Genomic DNA, 19,606 nt, shown 5'->3' with positions numbered 1-19,606 from the left:
TCTCTTTGCATTCATCCATGTTGCAACGCTTGGATTCTGGGAAGCTGTATGCACAGTAGTTCTTTCCATGTTTGTCTGCAGAGGTGGCTTTCTTGTTGCATGGTGTTTGGGCAGGGTGAGGAGTTGTGCCTGTACTGAGTCAGGGCAGGTGGAAGAGTTTGCTGTGGTGTAGTTTGAAATGGCTAAAAGGAATGTGTAAAAGTTCGGTTTGTCCTAGTTACATGAGGCCTACAGCTGTGGTTCAATGCATTTTCTTTTTTTATTGTCCAAAGAAATTACTTTGAGGAACTATGGCTGTGGAGTGTGGTGTAAGCTTCCGTGTGAGCCTCCTGTGCACGGGTTAGCAACTAGTTACATTTTCTGTGCACCTACTACAGTTGACATAATCTGAAACGTGAAGCTACGATTCTTACACTTCTGTTGGTTTCCCATTCTTGCCTTGTTTCTTTGTCCAGGTCTAAAGCTGGGGCTCATTTTGGCTGGTAATCTTGAAACATTAAAAGATTAAAAGATTGACAGATTATTGGTCTGGGGGAGTAGATTCCATCCATACTTTGAAGGTTTACAGCTGCCAAGATGTGGTGGGTTAACCTTGGTGAGCCGCCAGGTGCCCACCAAGCCACTCTATCACTCCACCCCCTCAAGTGTTCAGGGGAGAGAAAATAGAGTGAAAGGCTCATGGGTCGCGATAAGGACTGGGAGATCACTCAGTAATTGTCGTTACGAGCAAAACAGACTCAACTTGGGGAAATTAATTTAATCTATTGCCAGTTACAGTCAGACTATGATAATGAGAAATAAGAACAATCTTAAACCATCTTCACCCCACTCCTCCCTTCTTCCTGGGCTCAACTTCGCTCACAATTTCTCTACCTCCTCGCCCCGAGAGGTGCAGGGGGAGAGAGAATGGGGGTTGTGGTCAGTTCATCATGCCATCATGCATTGTCTCTGCCACTCCTTCCTCCTCATGCTCTTCCCCTGCTCCAGCATGGGGTCCCACCCATGGGAGACAATCCTTTACTAATGTCTCCAACTTAGTCCTTTCCACAGGCTTCAGATTTTCATGAATTTCTCCAGGATGGATCCTTTTCACAGGGTGCAGTCCTTTTCTTGAAGAGACTGCTCTGGCATGGGTCACCCACAGGCATCACAGGTCCTGCCAGAAGACCTTCTCCACTGTGGGGTCCTCTCCACAGGGCCACACGTTCTTCCAAGAGCCTGCTCCAGTGCAGGCTCTCCACAGAGTCACAGCCTTCCTTCGGGGCTCATCCACCTGCTCCAGCGTGATGTCCTCCATGAGCTGCAGGGTCAATATCTGCTCCACCATGGACCTCCATGTGCTGCAGGGGGACAACCTGCATCACCACGGTCTTCAGCATAGGCTGCAGGGGAACCTCTGCTCTGGCACCTGGAGCACCTCCTTCACTGACCTTGGTGTCTGCATAGTTGTTTCTCTCACGTATTCTCAATCCTCTCTCCCAGCTGCTGTTGCACAGCACGTTTTAACCCTTCTTAAATGCGTTTGCACAGAGGTGCTACCACTGTTTGTTGACTGGCTGAGTTTGGGCAGCGGCAGGTCCATCTTGGAGCCAGCTGGATCTGTCTCTGTCATACGTGGGGGAAGCTTCTGACATCTTTTCACAGAAGCCACCCCTGTAGCCCCCCTGCTACCAAACCCTTGCCATGCAAACCCAATACACAAGACAAAGACTTAGATGTACTTCTGTTTCCCTGAAATGTCACAGAATTACATGCTCTTTTGCCTGTGGCCAACATATGGCCAAAAATTGACTATTGTCTATGGAGCAACTAAAGGTTGTGAAGGCAGAGCAAGGAAGGGTGAGAGGTTGGCTTTGAACCAGGGAAATATACTTGTAAGTACAAAAAGTGTACTGATAATTTATCAGCATAGCTTCATTTAGCAATGCGCCATGTGTTAGTGCCTCTTGCTCATGCTACAGTGGGTGTGAAGGGCAGGAGATGTGATGGTATCTTTTGTGTTCTATCAGGGGAACAGAGGTAAACAAGACCTGAGTAGAAGTTGCATCTTTGTGGAACAGTGTGTGTGATAAAAGAGGGGAGGAGATTCCCCCTAAGCTGATGGCTTGATGACCCATTCTCTGTTGGATGACCGCTGAGCTTTTATTTTTGTTGTTTATCATTCGTGTGCTCTAGAATCTTTCTTTTTCTTCTCAGAATGTTGGTGTTTTAATGTCATGCATAGTGCCAAGGCCTCTCCCAGTTACACTGAGCCCTCTTTTCATGCCTCCTGAAAGGGGATGTCAATCCTCTGACAAATTTGTTTGCAAGGAACAGCCATGGAATTGAAGCATGACTCGGGGGTACTCTTTGTCTTAAGTGCTGGAACGCCGTGGTTCCTTTTCCCCATTTCTGGACAGTGCTTTTGCATTGGAACTGCAACAATAGTTACTTCAGCCACCTAAGACAGGTTTTTAGGTGTTAGGAAGTTGTGTATGATTGGAGAGAGGACTGGGATGAGCTCTCTTGGTGGGTGGAGGGGCCATAGAAGAACAGATGGTCATTTCCCTGCTTGTTGTAGGTACTCTGTTAGGCACCTGGTTGTGGTACCATGCACACAATTTGAGTTGTGCCTACTCAATAAGTTTGGCCAAAGAAAAGTTGTTCTCTCTGATCTATTCATTTTTTGTATGTTTCTAAGTCGTGCCTTGCTTGTTGTCATGAGCTACAGCTGTGGAAGGTCACATCTGTCCCAATTGTCTGAGTGCAGGTGCAGTTCCCATACACACCTTTAATGTTCACAGCTGTAAAGAGGAAGGCTTTCATAGACATCTGTGTGCTGCTAGAGGCACCCTTGTCTGTAGTGTAAGGAAGCAAAACCATCTCTACTGCAATCCTCAAATTGCAGGGTAGCAACCCAGCCCCACCAAAGTTTCCATGAACAGAATGGGGGGTCAGTGGGAGGACACGTTCCAGGTGTTCCCTACGTGGTTCCTGAAAACATGCTGGCGGCTCAGTTGGAGCTGTATTTAGAGAGATGGGTTTCACAGATGTAAATAAGGAGCTGGCTGGAAAGCCATTTTAAAATTAATGGCACAATGTCCAAGCGGAAACCAGTAACGTGTGGTGTCCCTCAAGGGTCCGTACTTGGACCAGTACTATTTATCTTCCTAGACAGTGGGATTGAGTGCACCCTCAGCAAGTTTGCTGAGAAGTTGTGGATGCTGCATCACTGGAAGTGTTCAAGGTCACATTGGAGGGGGATTTGAGCAACGTCATCTAGTGAAGGATGTCCCTGGCTATGGTAGAGGTGGTTGGACTACATGATCTTTACGGTTCCTTCCATCCCAAACCATTCTTTGGTTCTATGAAAGACTTGACCTGGCTTTGCACTTTCCCATTGGCAGCCCCTCAGTTATGGAGATGCAAAAGAGGGAACTTTTGTCAATCAGAAACAAAATAAGAAAGGTCATTCCACTATCTTAGCATAGGGCTATATATGTTACCTTTAGGGTGATACATTTCTCTGCTCCCTACACAAGAAAATCAAGAGTAGGACAAACATCAGAGACACACATGAGCAAAAGGAAGAAAGGCAGGGACCACGCAATCCCTCTGCAGGTCTGGCACGAAAGGATTGAAATGTGTTTTGCTTCGTTCCTTTTCCAATTACGTATTGATTCCTCCAACATGACTATTTCCTTCTTGGTATTCGTGCCAATTACAAAAGCAGGATTCCAATTCCTGACAGAGTGCTAAAGAGCTCTGAAAGTCTTCCCTAGCTACAGTATCATTTCTTGCCCTTAGAGTTCCATCTCAATTTATTAAGAGCAGCTGAGTTCCTTCATTTACTGCTGTGAGGCGAAGATTTTCCTCTGACCGTTCACTGCGACTCAAGGAGATGACCTAAAAGTACCCGACAGCGTATGTGAGCTTTGAACGCCTTCGGAGTTGCAGCAAGCAAGTGCCTCTGAAGTTCCGGATTCTAAGAAAAGCGAGACCCCAAAGCTGGATGCAGCCACTACGCACGGGTCAAAAGCCCGGGCCCCTGCGAGCGCGGCCATCAGCCGGCTGCGGTGGCGTCGCGGCGCCTCCGGGTGCCGCTGTTGGCCGACGCGGAGCGGCGCCGGAGCCGCAGCCGCAGCCGCAGCCGCCGCCGCCGCAGCGTCCTGCCCCCGCAGGCTGCTCGCTCGCCCGGCGCCGGCCAGAGCGGCAGCGGCACGGGCAGCAGAGGCGAGAGGCGGCGCGGCGCGGCGCGGCGCGGCGAGCAGCGGCGTGCGAGCCGGCGCCGAGATCGCTGCCCTCCGGCGGCCCCTGCGCTCGCTGCGGAGAGCGGCTGGAAGCGACGGAGGCGACGGAGGGCAGCGGCGGGAGGGAGGAGCGCGGCGAGCGCTGCCGAGCATGGCGGGCAGGCAGAGGCAGAGGCAGAGGCGCCGGCGAGCAGCCGGGCGAGTGCTGCTGCCCGCTCTGCTGCTGTGCTTGTGCTGCCGGGCGGCGCCGGAGCGGATCCGCTACGCCATCCCCGAGGAGCTGGGCAGAGGCTCGCTGGTGGGGCCGCTGGCGCGGGACCTGGGGCTGAGCCCGGCGGACCTGCCGGCACGCAAGCTGCGTCTCAGCGCGGAGAAGCAATACTTCACGGTGAGCGGGGAGAGCGGGAACCTGTACGTGAGCGAGAGGCTGGACCGCGAGGAGATGTGCGGCGACTCGGCGTCCTGCTCCGTCAGCTTCGAGGCGCTGGTGCAGAACCCGCTGAACGTTTTCCACGTCGACGTGGCCATCCAGGACGTCAACGACAATTCCCCGGCCTTCAGCAAGGCTGCTCTGGACCTCGAGATCGCTGAATGGACAGTTCCCGGTGCTCGTTTTCCGCTGGAGATGGCTCGAGACGCGGACGTGGGCAGCAACTCGCTGCTGACTTACCAGCTCACCAGCAACCCGTCCTTCAGTCTGGCCGTGAAGGAGAGCCCGGGTGGAAAGAAGCAGCCGGAATTAGTGCTGGAGCGGGCGTTGGACCGTGAGAAGCAGAGCTCCTTTCAGCTGGTGCTGACGGCGGTGGATGGCGGGGAGCCCGTGAGGTCCGGGACTGTCCAGCTTCGCGTCAACGTGACGGACGCCAACGACAACGCGCCCGCGTTCAGTAAAAGCGTCTACGAGGCGCGAGTGCGGGAGAATCTGCCGGCGGGGTCGCTGGTGCTGCGGGTGCGAGCCACGGACGCGGACGCGGGCTCCAACGGGCGAGTGTCCTACTCCTTCGGCAACGTCCCGGACGGCGTCCGCGCGTTGTTCAGCGTCGACAGCGAGAGCGGCGAGGTGAGGACGGCGGGGCCCCTCGATTTCGAGGAGAGGAGCAAATACAGCTTCGGCCTGGAGGCGAGGGACGGCGGCGGGCTCACGGCTCACTGCGAAGTGCAGATAGACATCACGGACGAGAACGACAATGCGCCAACCCTTTCCCTCCTGCCTGTCTTGAATCCGATACCCGAAGACTCGGTCACGGGCACAGTTGTAGCTGTGATCAATGTCCGTGACAGAGACTCAGGGGATAACGGAGAATTGACCTGCAACATCGACAGCGACTTGCCTTTCAGACTAGAACCGTCTTCAGAGAACATCTATAAACTAATAGTAGACAGTGCCCTGGACAGGGAAAAAGTCTCCGCTTACAATATCACTATCATTGCGAGGGACCGGGGCATCCCGGCGCTCTCGAGCCGCGCGGCGCTGGTGCTGGAGGTGTCGGACGTGAACGACAACGCGCCGGTGTTCGAGGAGGCCGCCTACAGCGCCTACGTGGCGGAGAACAACGCGGCGGGCGCGCCGGTGCTGCGCGTGCGCGCGCGGGACGCGGACGCGGGCGCCAACGGGCGCGTGAGCTACTGGCTGGCGGGCGGCAGCGCGGGCGCGGCGGGCGCGGCGCCGTACGTGTCGGTGGAGGCGCGGAGCGGCGCGGTGTACGCGCAGCGGTCCTTCGACTACGAGCAGTGCCGCGAGTTCGCGGTGGCGGTGCGGGCGCAGGACGGCGGGGCGCCGGCGCGGAGCTCGACGGCGACGGTGCGCGTCTTCGTGCTGGACCGCAACGACAACGCGCCGCGGGTGCTGTGGCCGGCGGCGGGCGCGGGCGCGGGCGCGGGCGCGGGGTCGGCGCCGTTCGAGGTGGTGCCGCGGTCGGCCGAGGCCGGGTACCTGGTGGCCAAGGTGGTGGCGGTGGACGCGGACGCGGGGCGCAACGCGTGGCTGTCGTACGAGCTGGTGCAGGCGGCGGAGCCGGCGCTGTTCCGCGTGGGGCTGCACAGCGGCGAGGTGCGGACGGCGCGGGCCGTGTCGGAGAGGGACGCGGCGAAGCAGCGGCTGGTGGCCGTGGTGAAGGACCACGGGCAGCCGGCGCTGTCGGCCACGGCCACGCTGCACGTGGTGCTGGCCGAGAGCTTGCAGGAGGCGCTGCCGGAGCTGAGCGAGCGGGCGGCGGGCGCCGACTCGCCGGCGGAGCTGCAGTTCTACCTGGTGCTGGCGCTGGCGCTCCTCTCCGCCCTGTTCCTGCTGAGCGTGGCGCTGGCCGTGCTGGCGCGGGTGCGCCGGGCCGGGCCGCCCGCCGTCCTGCGCTGCCTGGGCGCGCAGCGCTTCTCCGTGGCCGGCGCCGCCTTCCCGGCCGACTTCTGCGAGGGCACCTTGCCCTCCTCCTACAACCTGTGCGTGGCGCCGGGCCGCGCCGTCGCCGAGGGCGCTTGGCTGCCGCCGCCGCCGCCGCTGCCCAGCCTGCCCGCGGAGGAGCTTCTCGGCGGGGAGCCCTGCGGGAAGCGGAGCCCGAGCAGCAGCGCCGGCGCGGGACAGCCGCCCGCGGAGCCCGACGCACCGCAGGTCTGTAAGCCCGCGCAGTCCTTGTCTCTGAGCCTTTCCTAACCTCTACGCCGCGGGCAGCGGGCTGTTGTTCCTCGTTTGTCTGCTTCGGCGCTTAGTCCGACCTATGTCTCCGTGAACGAATGAACTAATCCTCTACTGTGAGTCGGTGGTCTTGATCTCCCAGCGCCGTTTTCACCTTTGCCCCAGTTACCGTGCTTCGGCGGTCCTCCCGTTTTTCGGTGCCTTGTGGAGCAAGATGTTCCCTTGTATCAGTTTCTCAGTTCCCCTTCCTTCAAGGTTATAGCCACCAGTTCTTTTCGTAGTTGATTGACAGAGTAAATACTTCCTTCTCTCTTAGCTCCTCCCTCCAACCGCCAGGTCCTGTTACACATGGTTCATTGGTTCGTTCAGCAGAAATTTCCATTTTCCGCGGTATATTTCCTCCCTGTGAGACTATGAGACCTCTTGTTATGAGTCTCGTATGTCTCACTATTTCTTTTCAGTAACAGGATATAATTTCCCGTAACATGTCATAATATGTATATATGTAATATATGTAATATGTAATATAGATCATACCTTGTATCAATCTTTGCAACCATACAGTAAGGGACAGTCCAAATTCATGTACTATTTTTTTTAACCATCTCATTTCCATTGAGGTCCTCACGTCACAACTTGTTTTTGCCAATTGTTTTATTTTATCTGACTGAACGTCTAGATTTTCAGTAATATTTGGGATACGCCATGGTATTCATGCAAGTTGTATTTGATCCTTTACCAAGTGCTAGGATGTCTGGACCTAAATTTAAGGACCCATTCTCTAAATCGAGTAATGATTCAAACATTCAGTTTAAATCTATAGTTAAAAATTTGTTTAACAAGATATTAATTACTTCTCTAGTTTTGTTGGTACAACAAGGCAAAGCCTGGGGCCAACCAGAGAACGTATCTACTAATACCAATAAATATTTATACTGGTTACGTTTAGGTAATTCTGAAAACTCTATTTGCCAGTATTGCCCAGGAGTTATTCCTTGTTTTACAAGTCCCCCTATAACCTTTTTTCTGATTTTGTGGTTATTGGCACGAGAGACTGTACATTTCTTCACTACACTATCTTCTGTATTCTGCATTTTGGGCCCAGAAATATCTCTCTTAGCAGTTAATACCAGTGCATCTGCTCCTGCATGTGTTTCTTGGTGTAGCCTTTTAAGCAAAGCTTCCATCATTTTCTCAGGGACCAATAATTGTTTCAGTGGCATTACCCACCAACCTTGATCATTTTTGGAGCAGTCTAATTGTTCTGCTAAATGGTTTTCTTTGTCAGTGTATTTTCATGGTGACAGTTTTAAAGGAGGTCCCAGAATCAAGGGTCCTTCTAAATTTTACTCTTTCAGGGCTGCCTCTTTAGCTAACCGATCAGCTTTTCAATTACCTTCTACAACTGTGTTATTTCCTTTTTAGTGAGCCTTAATTATTGCAACCTCTTTTGGTTGAACTTCTTGCAAGAGTTTCATAATCTCTTTCCCATATTTTCCTCGAGTCCCTTGTGAGTTTAATAGTCCTCCTTCTTTCCAAATTGCACGTGCACCACTCCAAATGCATATTTGGAATCAGTGTATATGTTGACTCTTTTCCCATGACTCAGTTCTAATGCTCAAGTCAATGCTATCAAATCTGCCTTTTGAGCAGATGTATTACTAGGCAGCGCTCTGGTTTCTGATGTTTGGGTATTTGTTACCACTGCATATCCAGCTCCTTGTTTTCCTTCCAAGATACAGCTGCTACCGTGGGTGAAGAGCTCTGCTTCTGTGTCAGGCAGGGGTTCATCCCGTAGATCTGGTCTGCTGGAATACATTTGTTCAATAGTGGTTAAACAGTCATGTTTCAATTCATCAGATTCAGAGACTGGGAGTAAGGCGGCAGGATTCAAGCTGGAGGTCAGAGAAAGTGTGACATCATCTTGTTCAAGCAAGATATCTTGCTAACCTATTCTTCAGGGAAATCCAATGATGTCCCTTATTTTCAAGGAGAGATGATACAGCATGAGGTACAAACACAGTAATCAGTTGACCCAATGTCAGTTTTTGAGATTCCTCAGTTAAGGTTACAGTCGCCGCTACTGCCCTCAAGCAGGCGGGCCAACCTTTACTGACTTCATCCAATTGTTTGGAAAAGTACCCCACTGGTGTGTTCTAGCTCCCCAACTTTTGTGTCAGCACTCCCAAAGCCGCTTGTTGTCTTTCATGTACATATCATTGAAAGGGTTTGCTCAGATTCGGGAGCCCCAAGGCAGGGGCTTCCATTAATTTTCTCTTAATTTCATCAAAACTTTTACGGCATTCTGTTGTCTATTCTACAATTCCCTCAGTTCCTTTTGTAGCTGCATATAATGAGTATCTTCCTCCGTGTCTTCAGAGCTGTTCTTTTTCCGTCTTGTAATTATTACAGCACAAATTCCTTTTCTCTTCCCCCCCCCCCCCTTATTTTCAGTTAAAGAATCTATTCCACTTCTACGCTTCGAACCTACCAGACCACGTTTCTTTCTAACATCCCAATCATTTCGTAACGCAAAAACCAAATCGACATATGATACCTCATCCCATTCCTCATTTCTTTGACAAAACAACGTTAATTTTAATATAGTGTTACATTTCAAAGACCCATTCTCAGGCCATTTTTCACCATCCTCCAATCGATATTGTGGCCACCAGTGATTACAATATCATTTTAATTTGTCTCTAGTCTTGGAGTCCCCCCCCAAATGTACTCCAATTCTTTAGGATGCATCCTAAGGGAGAACGAAGAGGACCCTCCTTGGAAGCAGTGGAACCCATTTCGGTATCGAAAAAGAATTTATGACCCAACGTTTCATACACCAAAACTCCAAATACAAAACGAGACATTTCTTCCCGACATTACTAATACAACGTGTAGAAACAAAACTACACTGCTGCTGTATATCCTTTCAGATCCGCCTTATGCAGAGCTTTTTACGTAAAGAACAACTCCAACGGCTTCCTTGAGAAGTCCCGCCCTCGCACCCTTTTTTCTTTAAAATACCTCTTTTAAATAGAGTTGCACCATTGTGTTGCTTACCGCCCGACTGCGGGAGAGGAGGCGATGGAGTCCCGTTGGACCACTTCTCCACGTAGGGTACGGTAAGACGATCCGGGCAAGGCTGTCAGCGCAGATCCACCTGGGTCGCCAGAAACTGTGGTCCCAAAAGCAGGATCGTTCACCCAGTGTGCAATAGGCCAATATACACAGACAGCAGAGGTGGTTTATTTTAATTCATTTCTCCGCAGAGAGGAGTGCTAGGTGATAATTCCACAAAGCTAGCACACCACTACAGGGAACACAACGTATTTACCCTGTTACGTGATTAGTAAAGACCAACCCAAATTTATGTTAATTTGTCAGTAATTAACCTGCAGTCTGCTGCTGTTAGCTATATTTAAATTCGCCTCCCTTGCTACGTCCATTAGCACGCATGCTCCCTACGGGTAGCGAGGGGCAAGTCCTTTCGGTCTTAAATTGAGTCGGTGGTCATATGGTGGTCGGTGCTGCACGTCATATTATGAGAACTTGGTATCTATACTAAATCATCATTACAAAAACATTATTCCCGTGCGGCAGAAATAACACAACGACGGGAGACGTGTCATTTCTTTCTGGTTGTGACCGCCTCGAGGATCAAAGAAGAGATCGACAAGAGAAAAGCCAAGGCAGGAGCTGAGCGCTGTGCGGGAGCCGATGTGTGCGTGGCGGCGGTCCGGTCCCCGCGAGCTGCCCGTGGGCAAGGCCGGGCGGGCAGCGCCGGGCAGCGCTCGGTGCCTGCAGTGCCGGGAGGAGGCTGCGGGCGCCGCTGTTGACCGAGGAGGAGCGAGAGGAAGGCCGGAGCGCTGCAGGCAGCCCCGCCCGCTGCGGCCCGGCTCGCTCGCTCGCTCGCTCGCTCGCTGGCTGGCTCGGCGGGCGGGCGTTCTGCGAGCGTCCCCGCGGTGCGGAGCCGTGCTGCAGCGAGGCGGAGGGTCCGTCGGCCGCGGGCGGGAGCGGCGAGCCTAAACCGGAGCGGGAGCCGGAGCGGCAGCCGGAGCGGGAGGCGGATCGGCGGATCGGCGGATCGGCGGATCGGCGGATCGGCGGATCGGTGGATCGGCGGGCGGTGGTGCGGTGCCGGCGGTGCGGCGGCGGCGATGTGCGCGGCGGGGAGGCGCCGGGTCCGGCGGGAGCGAGCCCTGCTGTGGTGCGTCCTGGTGGCGGCGTGGGAGGCGGCGTGGGGGCAGCTGCGGTACTCGGTTCCCGAGGAGATGCCGAAGGGCTCGTTCGTGGGCGACGTGGCCAAGGACCTGGGGCTGGAGCTGCCGGCGCTCCGCCACGGCGGCGTCCACGTTGTCTCCGAAGGTAGGACGCAGTATTTCACCCTGCACGGCAGGACGGGACATTTAGTGACGGCGGAGAGGATAGACAGAGAGCAGCTGTGCCGGCTGGTGGAGAACTGCGTGCTGCGGTGTGAGGTGATAGTGGAGGGGGAAATGAAGGTTTATGGAATCGAAGTGGAAATCACGGACATTAACGACAACGCGCCCAGCTTCCGAAAGGCAGAAACGGAGCTGAGAATGAGCGAGACGACAGCGCCGGGGTCGCGGTTTCCCCTGGCCGAGGCTCACGACCCAGACGTGGGTCCGAATTCCCTGCAGAGCTACGAGCTGAGCGGCGACGAGCACTTCTCGCTGGCCGTGCAGGCGGGCCCCGGCGGGGATGAGCGTCCCGAGCTGGTGGTGGCGAAGGCGCTGGACCGGGAGGAGGCGGCGTTTCACGAGCTGGTGCTGAGGGCGAGCGACGGCGGAGAGCCGGCGCGCACGGGCACGGCGCGGATCCGCGTGGCGGTGCTGGACGCGAACGACAACGCGCCCGTGTTCAGCCAGGCGGAGTACGCGGTGCGTGTGCCGGAGGACGTGCCCGTGGGCTCCGCCCTCGTCACCCTCACGGCCACCGACGCCGACGACGGGCTGAACGGCGACGTGAAATACTCGCTGAAGAAAGTGTCGGACATGGCATCGGAAATTTTCCAGCTGGACAGCGAGACGGGAGCGATCACGCTGCTGCGGAGCTTGGACTTCGAGGAAGGCGACTCGTACGAACTGGAGGTGCAGGCAGAAGACGGCGGGGGTCTTTCCGACACGGCGAAAGTCTCGATCACGGTGACAGACGTCAACGACAACGCGCCGCAGATTTCGGTGCGGTCGTCGGTGAGCGCGATCTCTGAGGACGCCCCGGCGGGGACGGTGGTGGCCCTGCTGCACGTGCAGGACCGCGACTCGGGGGCGAACGGCGAGGTGCGGTGCAGCATCGCCGAGCGCCTCCCGTTCCGGCTGGAGAAGTCCTTCGAGGACTACTACCGCGTGGTGACGGCGAGGGAGCTGGACCGGGAGGAGGTGGCGGAATACAACGTGACGGTGCGGGCGGCGGACGGCGGGTCGCCGGCGCTGTGGAGCAGCGCGGTGCTGGCGCTGCGGGTGCTGGACGTGAACGACAACGCGCCGGTGTTCGCGGAGGCGCGCTACAGCGCCCGGCTGCCCGAGAACAACGCGGCGGGCGCGCTGGTGCTGACGGTGCGGGCGGCGGACGCGGACTGGGGGCAGAACGCGCGCGTGCGGTACCGGCTGTCGGAGGGGCGGGTGCGGGGCGCGCCGCTCTCGTCCTACGTGTCGGTGCAGGCGGAGACGGGCGCGCTGTACGCGCTGCGCTCCTTCGACTACGAGGAGGTGCGCGAGGTGGGGCTGTGGGTGCGGGCGGAGGACGGCGGCGCGCCGGCGCTGAGCAGCAACGTGTCGGTGCGGCTCGTGATCGTGGACGAGAACGACAACGCGCCGCAGGTGCTGTACCCGCCGCCGGCGCCGGCGCCGGGCGCGGGCTGGGCGGGCGTGGAGCTGGCGCCGCGCTCGGCGGAGCCCGGGGCGCTGGTGGCCAAGGTGGTGGCGGTGGACGCGGACGCGGGGCAGAACGCGTGGCTGTCGTACGAGCTGGCCAAGGCGACGGAGCCGGGGCTGTTCCGCGTGGGGCTGCACAGCGGCGAGGTGCGCACGGCGCGCTTCGCGCTGGCCCGCGACGCGGCGCGGCAGAGCCTGGTGGTGGTGGTGAAGGACCACGGGCGGCCGGCGCTGTCGGCCACGGCCACGCTGACGGTGGTGCTGGCCGAGAGCGTGGCCGAGCTGCTGTCGGAGCTGGGCAGCGCGGCGGCGGCGGCGGCGGCGGCAGCGCCGGGCGAGCCGGCCGGCAGCCTGACGCGGTGGCTGGTGGTGGCCGTGGCGGCCGTGTCCTGCCTCTTCCTCGCCTTCCTGCTGCTGCTGCTGGCGCTGCGCCTGCGGCGCTGGCGCCGCTCGCAGCTGCTGGCGGCGGGCAGCGGCGCCTTGCGCGGCGTCCCGGCCTCGCACTTCGTGGGCATCGACGGCGTCCGCGCCTTCCTGCACTCCTACTCGCACGAGGTGTCGCTCACCGCCGACTCGCGCAAGAGCCAGCTCCGCCTGTCGGCCGGCAGCTGCTGCGACACCCTCCCGGCCCGGCCGCCGCCCGACGAGCCCGCGCCGCTGCTCGGGGAGGACCCTGCCGGCGCCCGCCGCGCGGACCCCGCCGCTCCGCCGGTGAGTTCCTCTGGCGAGACTTCCCTGCCTTTCCTTTCTTGGTAGTCTGCACTTTTTCTCTTTCCGTCACCTTTGCTCTCTGCGCGCACGTAAGGCGACTCACAGCTCTGCGTGTCGGTGCCTATTGCTCATTTAGGGCGTTCGCTGGAGCTGTCATCAGCCTCCTACCTGGTGTGGAAGGTGGGAGAAGTGAGGGTACTTTGGTGTTCTGTCCTTTTTCTGGTAGGGGAAGTAGATGTAAAGTAGCTGTAAGCGTAGTAGAAGAGGTGCATCTACGTGTGCATCGGTTCTGTGGTTTCAAACCTCTCAGGAGATGCACCTCCCCTCCAAGGAACAGCCATGGAATTGAAGCATGACTCAGGGGTACTCTTTCTCTTGATCGCTGTGTGAAACGTCATTTTTCCATCTAATAGGTCCCTGTAAGACTGTGAGGTAGGGTTTCATCGTGGTTGTATTAAGCTTTTCCCAGCCTTCACCAGCCTTCAGATGGTATTAATGGCTCTTGCTCTTATGAAGTAGGTGCTGATGTTTTGTCGGTATTAAAATTGGTGTGAATGTTGGGGATGGGAGGGTATTTTTGTCAGGATTTTCTGGGTTTGGGGCTTGTTATTTGAGGCACGTGGGAGGAAGTTACTCAATTTATGCACCATCATGTTGGATGCAGCTTTCCTGTAAATGGTAGTTATTGAACGCAGACGTAAACATTGCATTAACGGTTGCAGAGTCTCCTATCTTCCACATTGCCCATGTGCTGAAGTGCGATGATGGTGTCTTTGGGTTGGTACCTTCATAAGGGAGTCTTTAACTGAGCTGCTTATGCCCTTTAGAACATTTTACATTTCTTGAAATGAGCATGATGAGCAGGGAAGTGCCTATGCGTGCATCCGTGCCCTGATCTTTGTCCTCTGGAAGGAGAAGTCGTGTGCGCAACATTTCTTTCAGTGGTGTCTGCTTGCAAAGTTAGCTGCCTTGCTGGGTAATGTTTGAGCATGCTGAAGATGCATGTCTGCACAGAAAGTGGGCAGGTGGACGAGTTCTCTGTGGTATAGTTTGAAATATCTAAAAGGTAGGTGTCAATGTTCCGTTTCTCCCCGTTGTGACATAGGTCCCATAGTGGTGGTCCTCTGCATGTTCCTTTTCTTATAGTCCAAAGAAATTACTCTGAGAACTGTGGCTATGGTCTTTGGTGTGAGCTCCCGTGTGATCCTCCTGTGTACCTTTTACCAACAAGATACTCTTCTTGTGTGCCTACTACAGTTGACGTGATCTGAAATGTTAAGCTCTGCTTCCTTCACTTCTGCAGGCTTCACATTCCTTCCTTGGTTCTTCTCCTGTTCTAAAACTGGGCCTCAGTTTGGCTGGTGGTCCTTAAAAGTAGAGACCTGTTCAAATGATCAGGCTGAGGGAGCAGATTCCATCCATACCTTGAAGGTGTTCAGCTGCCAAGGTAGAGAGACTTAGTGATGTGCTTCTGTTGCCCTAAACTGTCGCTGAATTAAACGCTCTTTTTTTTTTTTAGGTGTGAGGAAAATGAAGCAAAAGCTAAGCCAGGATTCTCTTAACAGAATCTCTCTTAATCTCTAGGGAGAATAACAGGCCACAGAGTAGAAAAAACCACATGAGAGCTGATGAATATTGCAGAAAATGAAACCCCCTACCATGTAGTGCAGAGTAAGACCTTAAGGTCACACTTGGAGCTTGAGACCTCAAGGACTTCCAGGTGCTCTGGAGGATGAATTCCAGTACCCGCACTGAAGACCAAGATGTCCTCCCAGTGACTTGACTTTACTTGACAATACCTTTGTGTTACATTTTTGGTAGGGAGAGTAGGCGAAAGCATGACTACAGCCAAGTTGCATCTCTGTGAAAGAGTACATGTGATAAAAGAGGGGAGGAGATTGCACCTATGCCATTAGTTTGATGACCCAGTCTCTGTTGGATGACCACTCCTCTTTTACTTTGGCTGTGGCTCATTCATGTGCTTCAGAATTTTGTGAGGGGCTGTGGAAGAACACAAGAGATATGCTTTGCTCCTTTCGCTGCTCAGTGTCTAGCTGTAGTATCACGCAATGTGAGTTTCATCCTCCCAGAGAAGTTTGGCTAGAAGACATGCTCTCCCAGCTGCATCGGGAGCCCTGGGAGGTTCTTCCTGTGTGTTTGCAGGTTGTCACTGACTCTCAACTAACAGCTCAAGTATGTACTTTTGACAAATGCCCTAATGGGAGCTTTGGGAAGCTGTGTATTCGTTGCCAACTAAATACCTGAATTACGTAGCTACTTACTAAGTGCCATAATCTACCAGAGTATGTTGTGCTCCCTTCCTTTCTGCAGGTGTTCACTTCTTGCCTTGCTCTTTGTGATGAGCTAAAGGTGGGCCGTAGTCTCTGGTAACGTGCTGAACCTCAAACGTGTTACCTTTGCCTGACTGTCCTGTCCATGCCTTTCATGTTATCCGTGGTAAGGGGAAGCTGTCTGTGTGCCTTGTCTTTGGGTGGAGCCTGCCTGCAAATGATGCAGATCATTGACAGTCATGCGAGCTGTGAAGGGTTTGGAGGAGAGCCTTGGGGGTGCTGTGTGTGAGGAGGTACTGGTGGAGCCAAGGCATGTCTTTTATTAGTTCCCAGGGTTCATTGCTGGACTACGTAAAATGAGTCTGAAGGTGTCTTCTTGTTGGATATCACACCGCTCAGGTTAGCAACGGCCAAGTTGTGGGTTCACCAGTTTGCTTTCCTGTTGCATGATATTTCCTGGGAATGGTAGTTATTGAGCATAGACCTACACTGTACATTGAGATTTGAGCACCTTGTCTCTTCCAAATTGCCCATGTGCTGAAGTAGGATGATGGTGTCTTTGAGTTGATACCTTTATGACGGAGTCTTTGTCAGAGCTGCATATCACTTATTCCCTTGAGAGCAGTTTACGTTTCTCAAATTAGTGTTATGAGCACAGAAATGTCTCTGCATGCATCCGTGTTGTGATCCTTGTTCTCAGTAGGGAGTTGTTGTGTGTGCAACTTTTCCTTCAGGACAGAGAGAATTTTTCACCCTGCCCAAAGGCAGGGCAGGTAAACAAGTTTGCTGTGGAGTCATGTGAAATGTCGAAAAGATGTAAAGATGGTGTGAAAGTCCAGATTGTCCTAGTTGTTATATGAGGCCCACAGCTGTAGTTCCATGTGTGGTTCCTCTTTTTTATTGTCCAAAGAATTTACTTTGAGGAACTGTGGCTATGGTCTTTGCTGCAAGCACCTCTGAGAGCCTCCTGTGGACTTTTTACCAACCAGACACCCTTCTTCTGTACCCACTACAGCTGACGTGATCTGAAATATTAAGCTATGACTCCTTCACTTCTGCAGGTTTCCCATTCTTGCCTTGTTTTGGTTCTTTTTTCACCCAGGTCTAAAGCTGTGCCTCATTGTGGCTGGTAACCCTTAAGACATTGAAAGATGTCTTATAATTGTTGGGCTGTGGAAGCAGTTTCCATCCATACCTTGAAGGTGTTCAGCTGCCAAGACAAAGACTTTGATATACCTCTGTTTCCCTAAAATGTCACCAAAGGAAATGCTCTTTTGCCTGTGGCTGACATATGGCCCAAGTATTGGCTGTTGTCCGTGGTGCAGCTCAAGGCTGTGAATGCTGAGCAAGGAGGGTGAGAGGCTGGCTCACAACCAGGAAAATAAGTGGGTCAAAGTGGCTTTGTCTGAGCAAGGGTTGCACTTCATGCCTGGTGCCAAGGCCTGCACCATTCCTGCTGTGATCCTGGATTCCCTGTGAAACCTCCTTTACCCACCTGTATCTCCCTGTAACATTGTGATGTAGAGTTTCCTCATAGCTGTAATCATGCTTTCTTTCAGGCCTCTGTTTCCTGGAAGGTCGTGGTTCCTTTTCCCCATTTCTGGACAGTGCTTTTGCATGTGAAACTGTGCGCGTTTTCTTGCAGCAAATACTTGCTTCAGCCACATAAGACAGAATTTTCTGTGTGAGGAGGATGAAGCAGAAGCTAAAAGAGAATCTGTGGTAATTTCTCAGAGGACTTTGCTTGAGAAGGAGGCCCATGATAAGGTGTTCACACTTACGGCTTCATGTTTGTGGGAGATGAGCAGGCCACATAGTAGAAAAATTGCTGGGAGCTGATGACGATTTCTTTAAAAGGAAACCCCCTACTATGTAGTCCACAGTAAGACTTTAGGGACACATTTGCAGCTTGAGATATGAATGACTTCCAGGGGCTCTCAGGGACACATTTCAACACCCCCAGTGAAGACCAAGAAGACTTCCCGGTGACTTTCTCTGACAACGCTTTATCTTCTAAAGCTTCCTTGCCTCACTGGTGTGATTGATGTTGGTTTTCTTTACCTGGTCTCATACGTATGTGGGTGTACTTGTAATTCTCAGCATAGCTTCGTTTAGCAATGCGCCGTGTGTTAGTGCCTCTTGCTCATGCTACAGTGGGTGTGAAAGGCAGGAGATGTGAGGGTGTCTTTTGTGTTCTGTTCTATCGGGGGGAACAGATGTAAACATGACCTGAGTAGAACTTGCATCTTTGTGGAACAGTGTGTGTGATAAAAGAGGGGAGGAGATTCCCCCTAAGCTGATGGCTCGATGACCCATTCTCTGTTGGATGACCGCTCCGCTTTTCTTTTTGTTGTTTATCATTCATGTGCTCTAGAATGCTTCTTTTTCTTCTGAGACTGTTGGTGAGCAGAGAAACGTACCTGTCTTCTTGCTGTGATCGTAGTGCATTATCCTCTGATGATATGTTTTTGGCAATTATTGGAAGGTCAGAAGCAAACCTGCAAGTTGTGTAGGGTTGGAGAGAAGACAAGGGAGCTCTGGCAGCGGGGGAGTTGTGGCGAATGGAGGTTTGTGAATCCTGCGGATTATGTTAATTTATCGTGAATGAGTGACTTTCCACAGTTTGATTTAGTTGCCGTTTAGAATTTACTTGTGACAAATTGCAGGATTTGATGGTGATATTTTCATAGAACAGAATCATTTTGAACACCTCCAGGGATGGGGACTCCACTACCTCTCTGGGCAGCCTGTTCCAATGCTTGACTACCCTTTCCACGAAGAAATTTTTCCTAATATCCAATCTAAACCTCCCCTGACACAGCTTGAGCCCATTTCCTCTCATCCTATCGCTAACTACTTGGGAGAAGAGACCAACACCCACCTCACTGCAGCCTCCTTTCAGGTAGTTGGAGAGAGTGATAACGTCTCCACTCAGCCTCCTCTTCTCCAGACTAAACAATCCCAGTTCCCTCAGCCACTCCTCATAAGACTTGTGCTCCAGACCCTTCACCAGCTTCGTTGCCCTTCTCTGGACACAATCCAGAACCTCAATGTCTTTCTTGTAGTGAGGGGCCCAAAACTGGACACAGTACTCCAGGTGCGGCCTCACCAGTGCTGAGTACAGGGGGACAATCACTTCCCTGCTCCTGCTGGCCACACTATTCCTCATACAAGCCAGGATGCTGTTGGCCTTCTTGGCCACCTGGGCACACTGATGGCTCATGTTCAGCTGGCTGTTGACCAACAGCCCTCAGATCCTTTTCCTCTGGGCAGCTTTCCAGCCACTCTTCCCCAAGCCTGTAGTGTTGCATGGGGTTGTTGTGACTGAAGTGCAGGACCCAGCACTTGGCCTTGTTGAACCTCATACAGTTGGCCTCGGCCCATTGATCCAGCCTGTCCAGATCGCTCCGCTGGGCCTTCCTACCCTTGAGCAGATCGACACTCCCACCCAGTTTGGTGTCATCTGCAAACCTCCTGAGGGCACACTCAATCCCCTCATCCAGATCATTGATAAAGATATTAAACAAGACTGGCCCCAAAACTGAGTCCTGGGGAACACCGCTTGTGACTGGTCGCCAACTGGATTTAACTCCATTCACCACAACTCTCTGGGCATGGCCACCCAGCCAGTTTTTCACCCAATGAAGAGAATGCCCGTCCAAGCCATGAGCTGCCAGCTTCCTTAGGAGAATGCTATGGGAGACCACATCAAAGGGTGAACCTCTCCATAATCTTTCCCGGCACTGAGGTCAGGCTGACAAGCCTCTAGTTCCCCAGATCCTCCTTCTGCCCCTTCTTGTAGGTGGGCGTCACATTGCCAAGCCTCCGGTCATCAGGAACCTCCCCTGTTAA

General features: G+C 53.6%; 2 protein-coding genes across 2 annotated transcripts; both read left to right on the top strand.

Annotated features, from left to right (window-relative positions):
- Positions 1–4,380: 4,380 nt before the first annotated feature.
- Positions 4,381–6,876, top strand: LOC142594183 (protocadherin gamma-B1-like). Its single transcript, XM_075715659.1, has one exon. It carries the CDS (start codon positions 4,381–4,383, stop codon positions 6,874–6,876), a length of 2,496 nt encoding a protein of 831 aa, XP_075571774.1.
- A 4,139-nt stretch (positions 6,877–11,015) lies between these two features.
- LOC142594182 (protocadherin gamma-A10-like) lies at positions 11,016–19,606 on the top strand. Its single transcript, XM_075715658.1, has 6 exons — positions 11,016–13,463; positions 14,610–14,676; positions 14,767–14,910; positions 16,857–16,883; positions 17,400–17,543; positions 19,557–19,606. Exons 1-6 carry the CDS (start codon positions 11,016–11,018, stop codon positions 19,604–19,606), a joined length of 2,880 nt encoding a protein of 959 aa, XP_075571773.1.

Source organism: Pelecanus crispus, chromosome 8 (genome assembly GCF_030463565.1).
Source record: "Pelecanus crispus isolate bPelCri1 chromosome 8, bPelCri1.pri, whole genome shotgun sequence".
NCBI lineage: Eukaryota > Metazoa > Chordata > Aves > Pelecaniformes > Pelecanidae > Pelecanus > Pelecanus crispus.
Note: the sequence above shows the minus strand (reverse complement) of the source record. Positions and strands in the feature narration are given on the sequence as shown.

Bases quoted from the DNA above. Each gene is read 5' to 3' on its own strand.
- LOC142594183 (XM_075715659.1), top strand. From the start codon at position 4,381: ATGGCGGGCAGGCAGAGGCAGAGGCAGAGGCGCCGGCGAGCAGCCGGG.
- LOC142594182 (XM_075715658.1), top strand. From the start codon at position 11,016: ATGTGCGCGGCGGGGAGGCGCCGGGTCCGGCGGGAGCGAGCCCTGCTG. The intron at 16,884-17,399 runs GTAACCCTTAAG...GTTTTCTTGCAG, and splicing joins GCTGTGCCTCATTGTGGCTG to CAAATACTTGCTTCAGCCAC. The intron at 17,544-19,556 runs GTTTGTGGGAGA...CCCTTCTTGTAG, and splicing joins GTTCACACTTACGGCTTCAT to GTGGGCGTCACATTGCCAAG.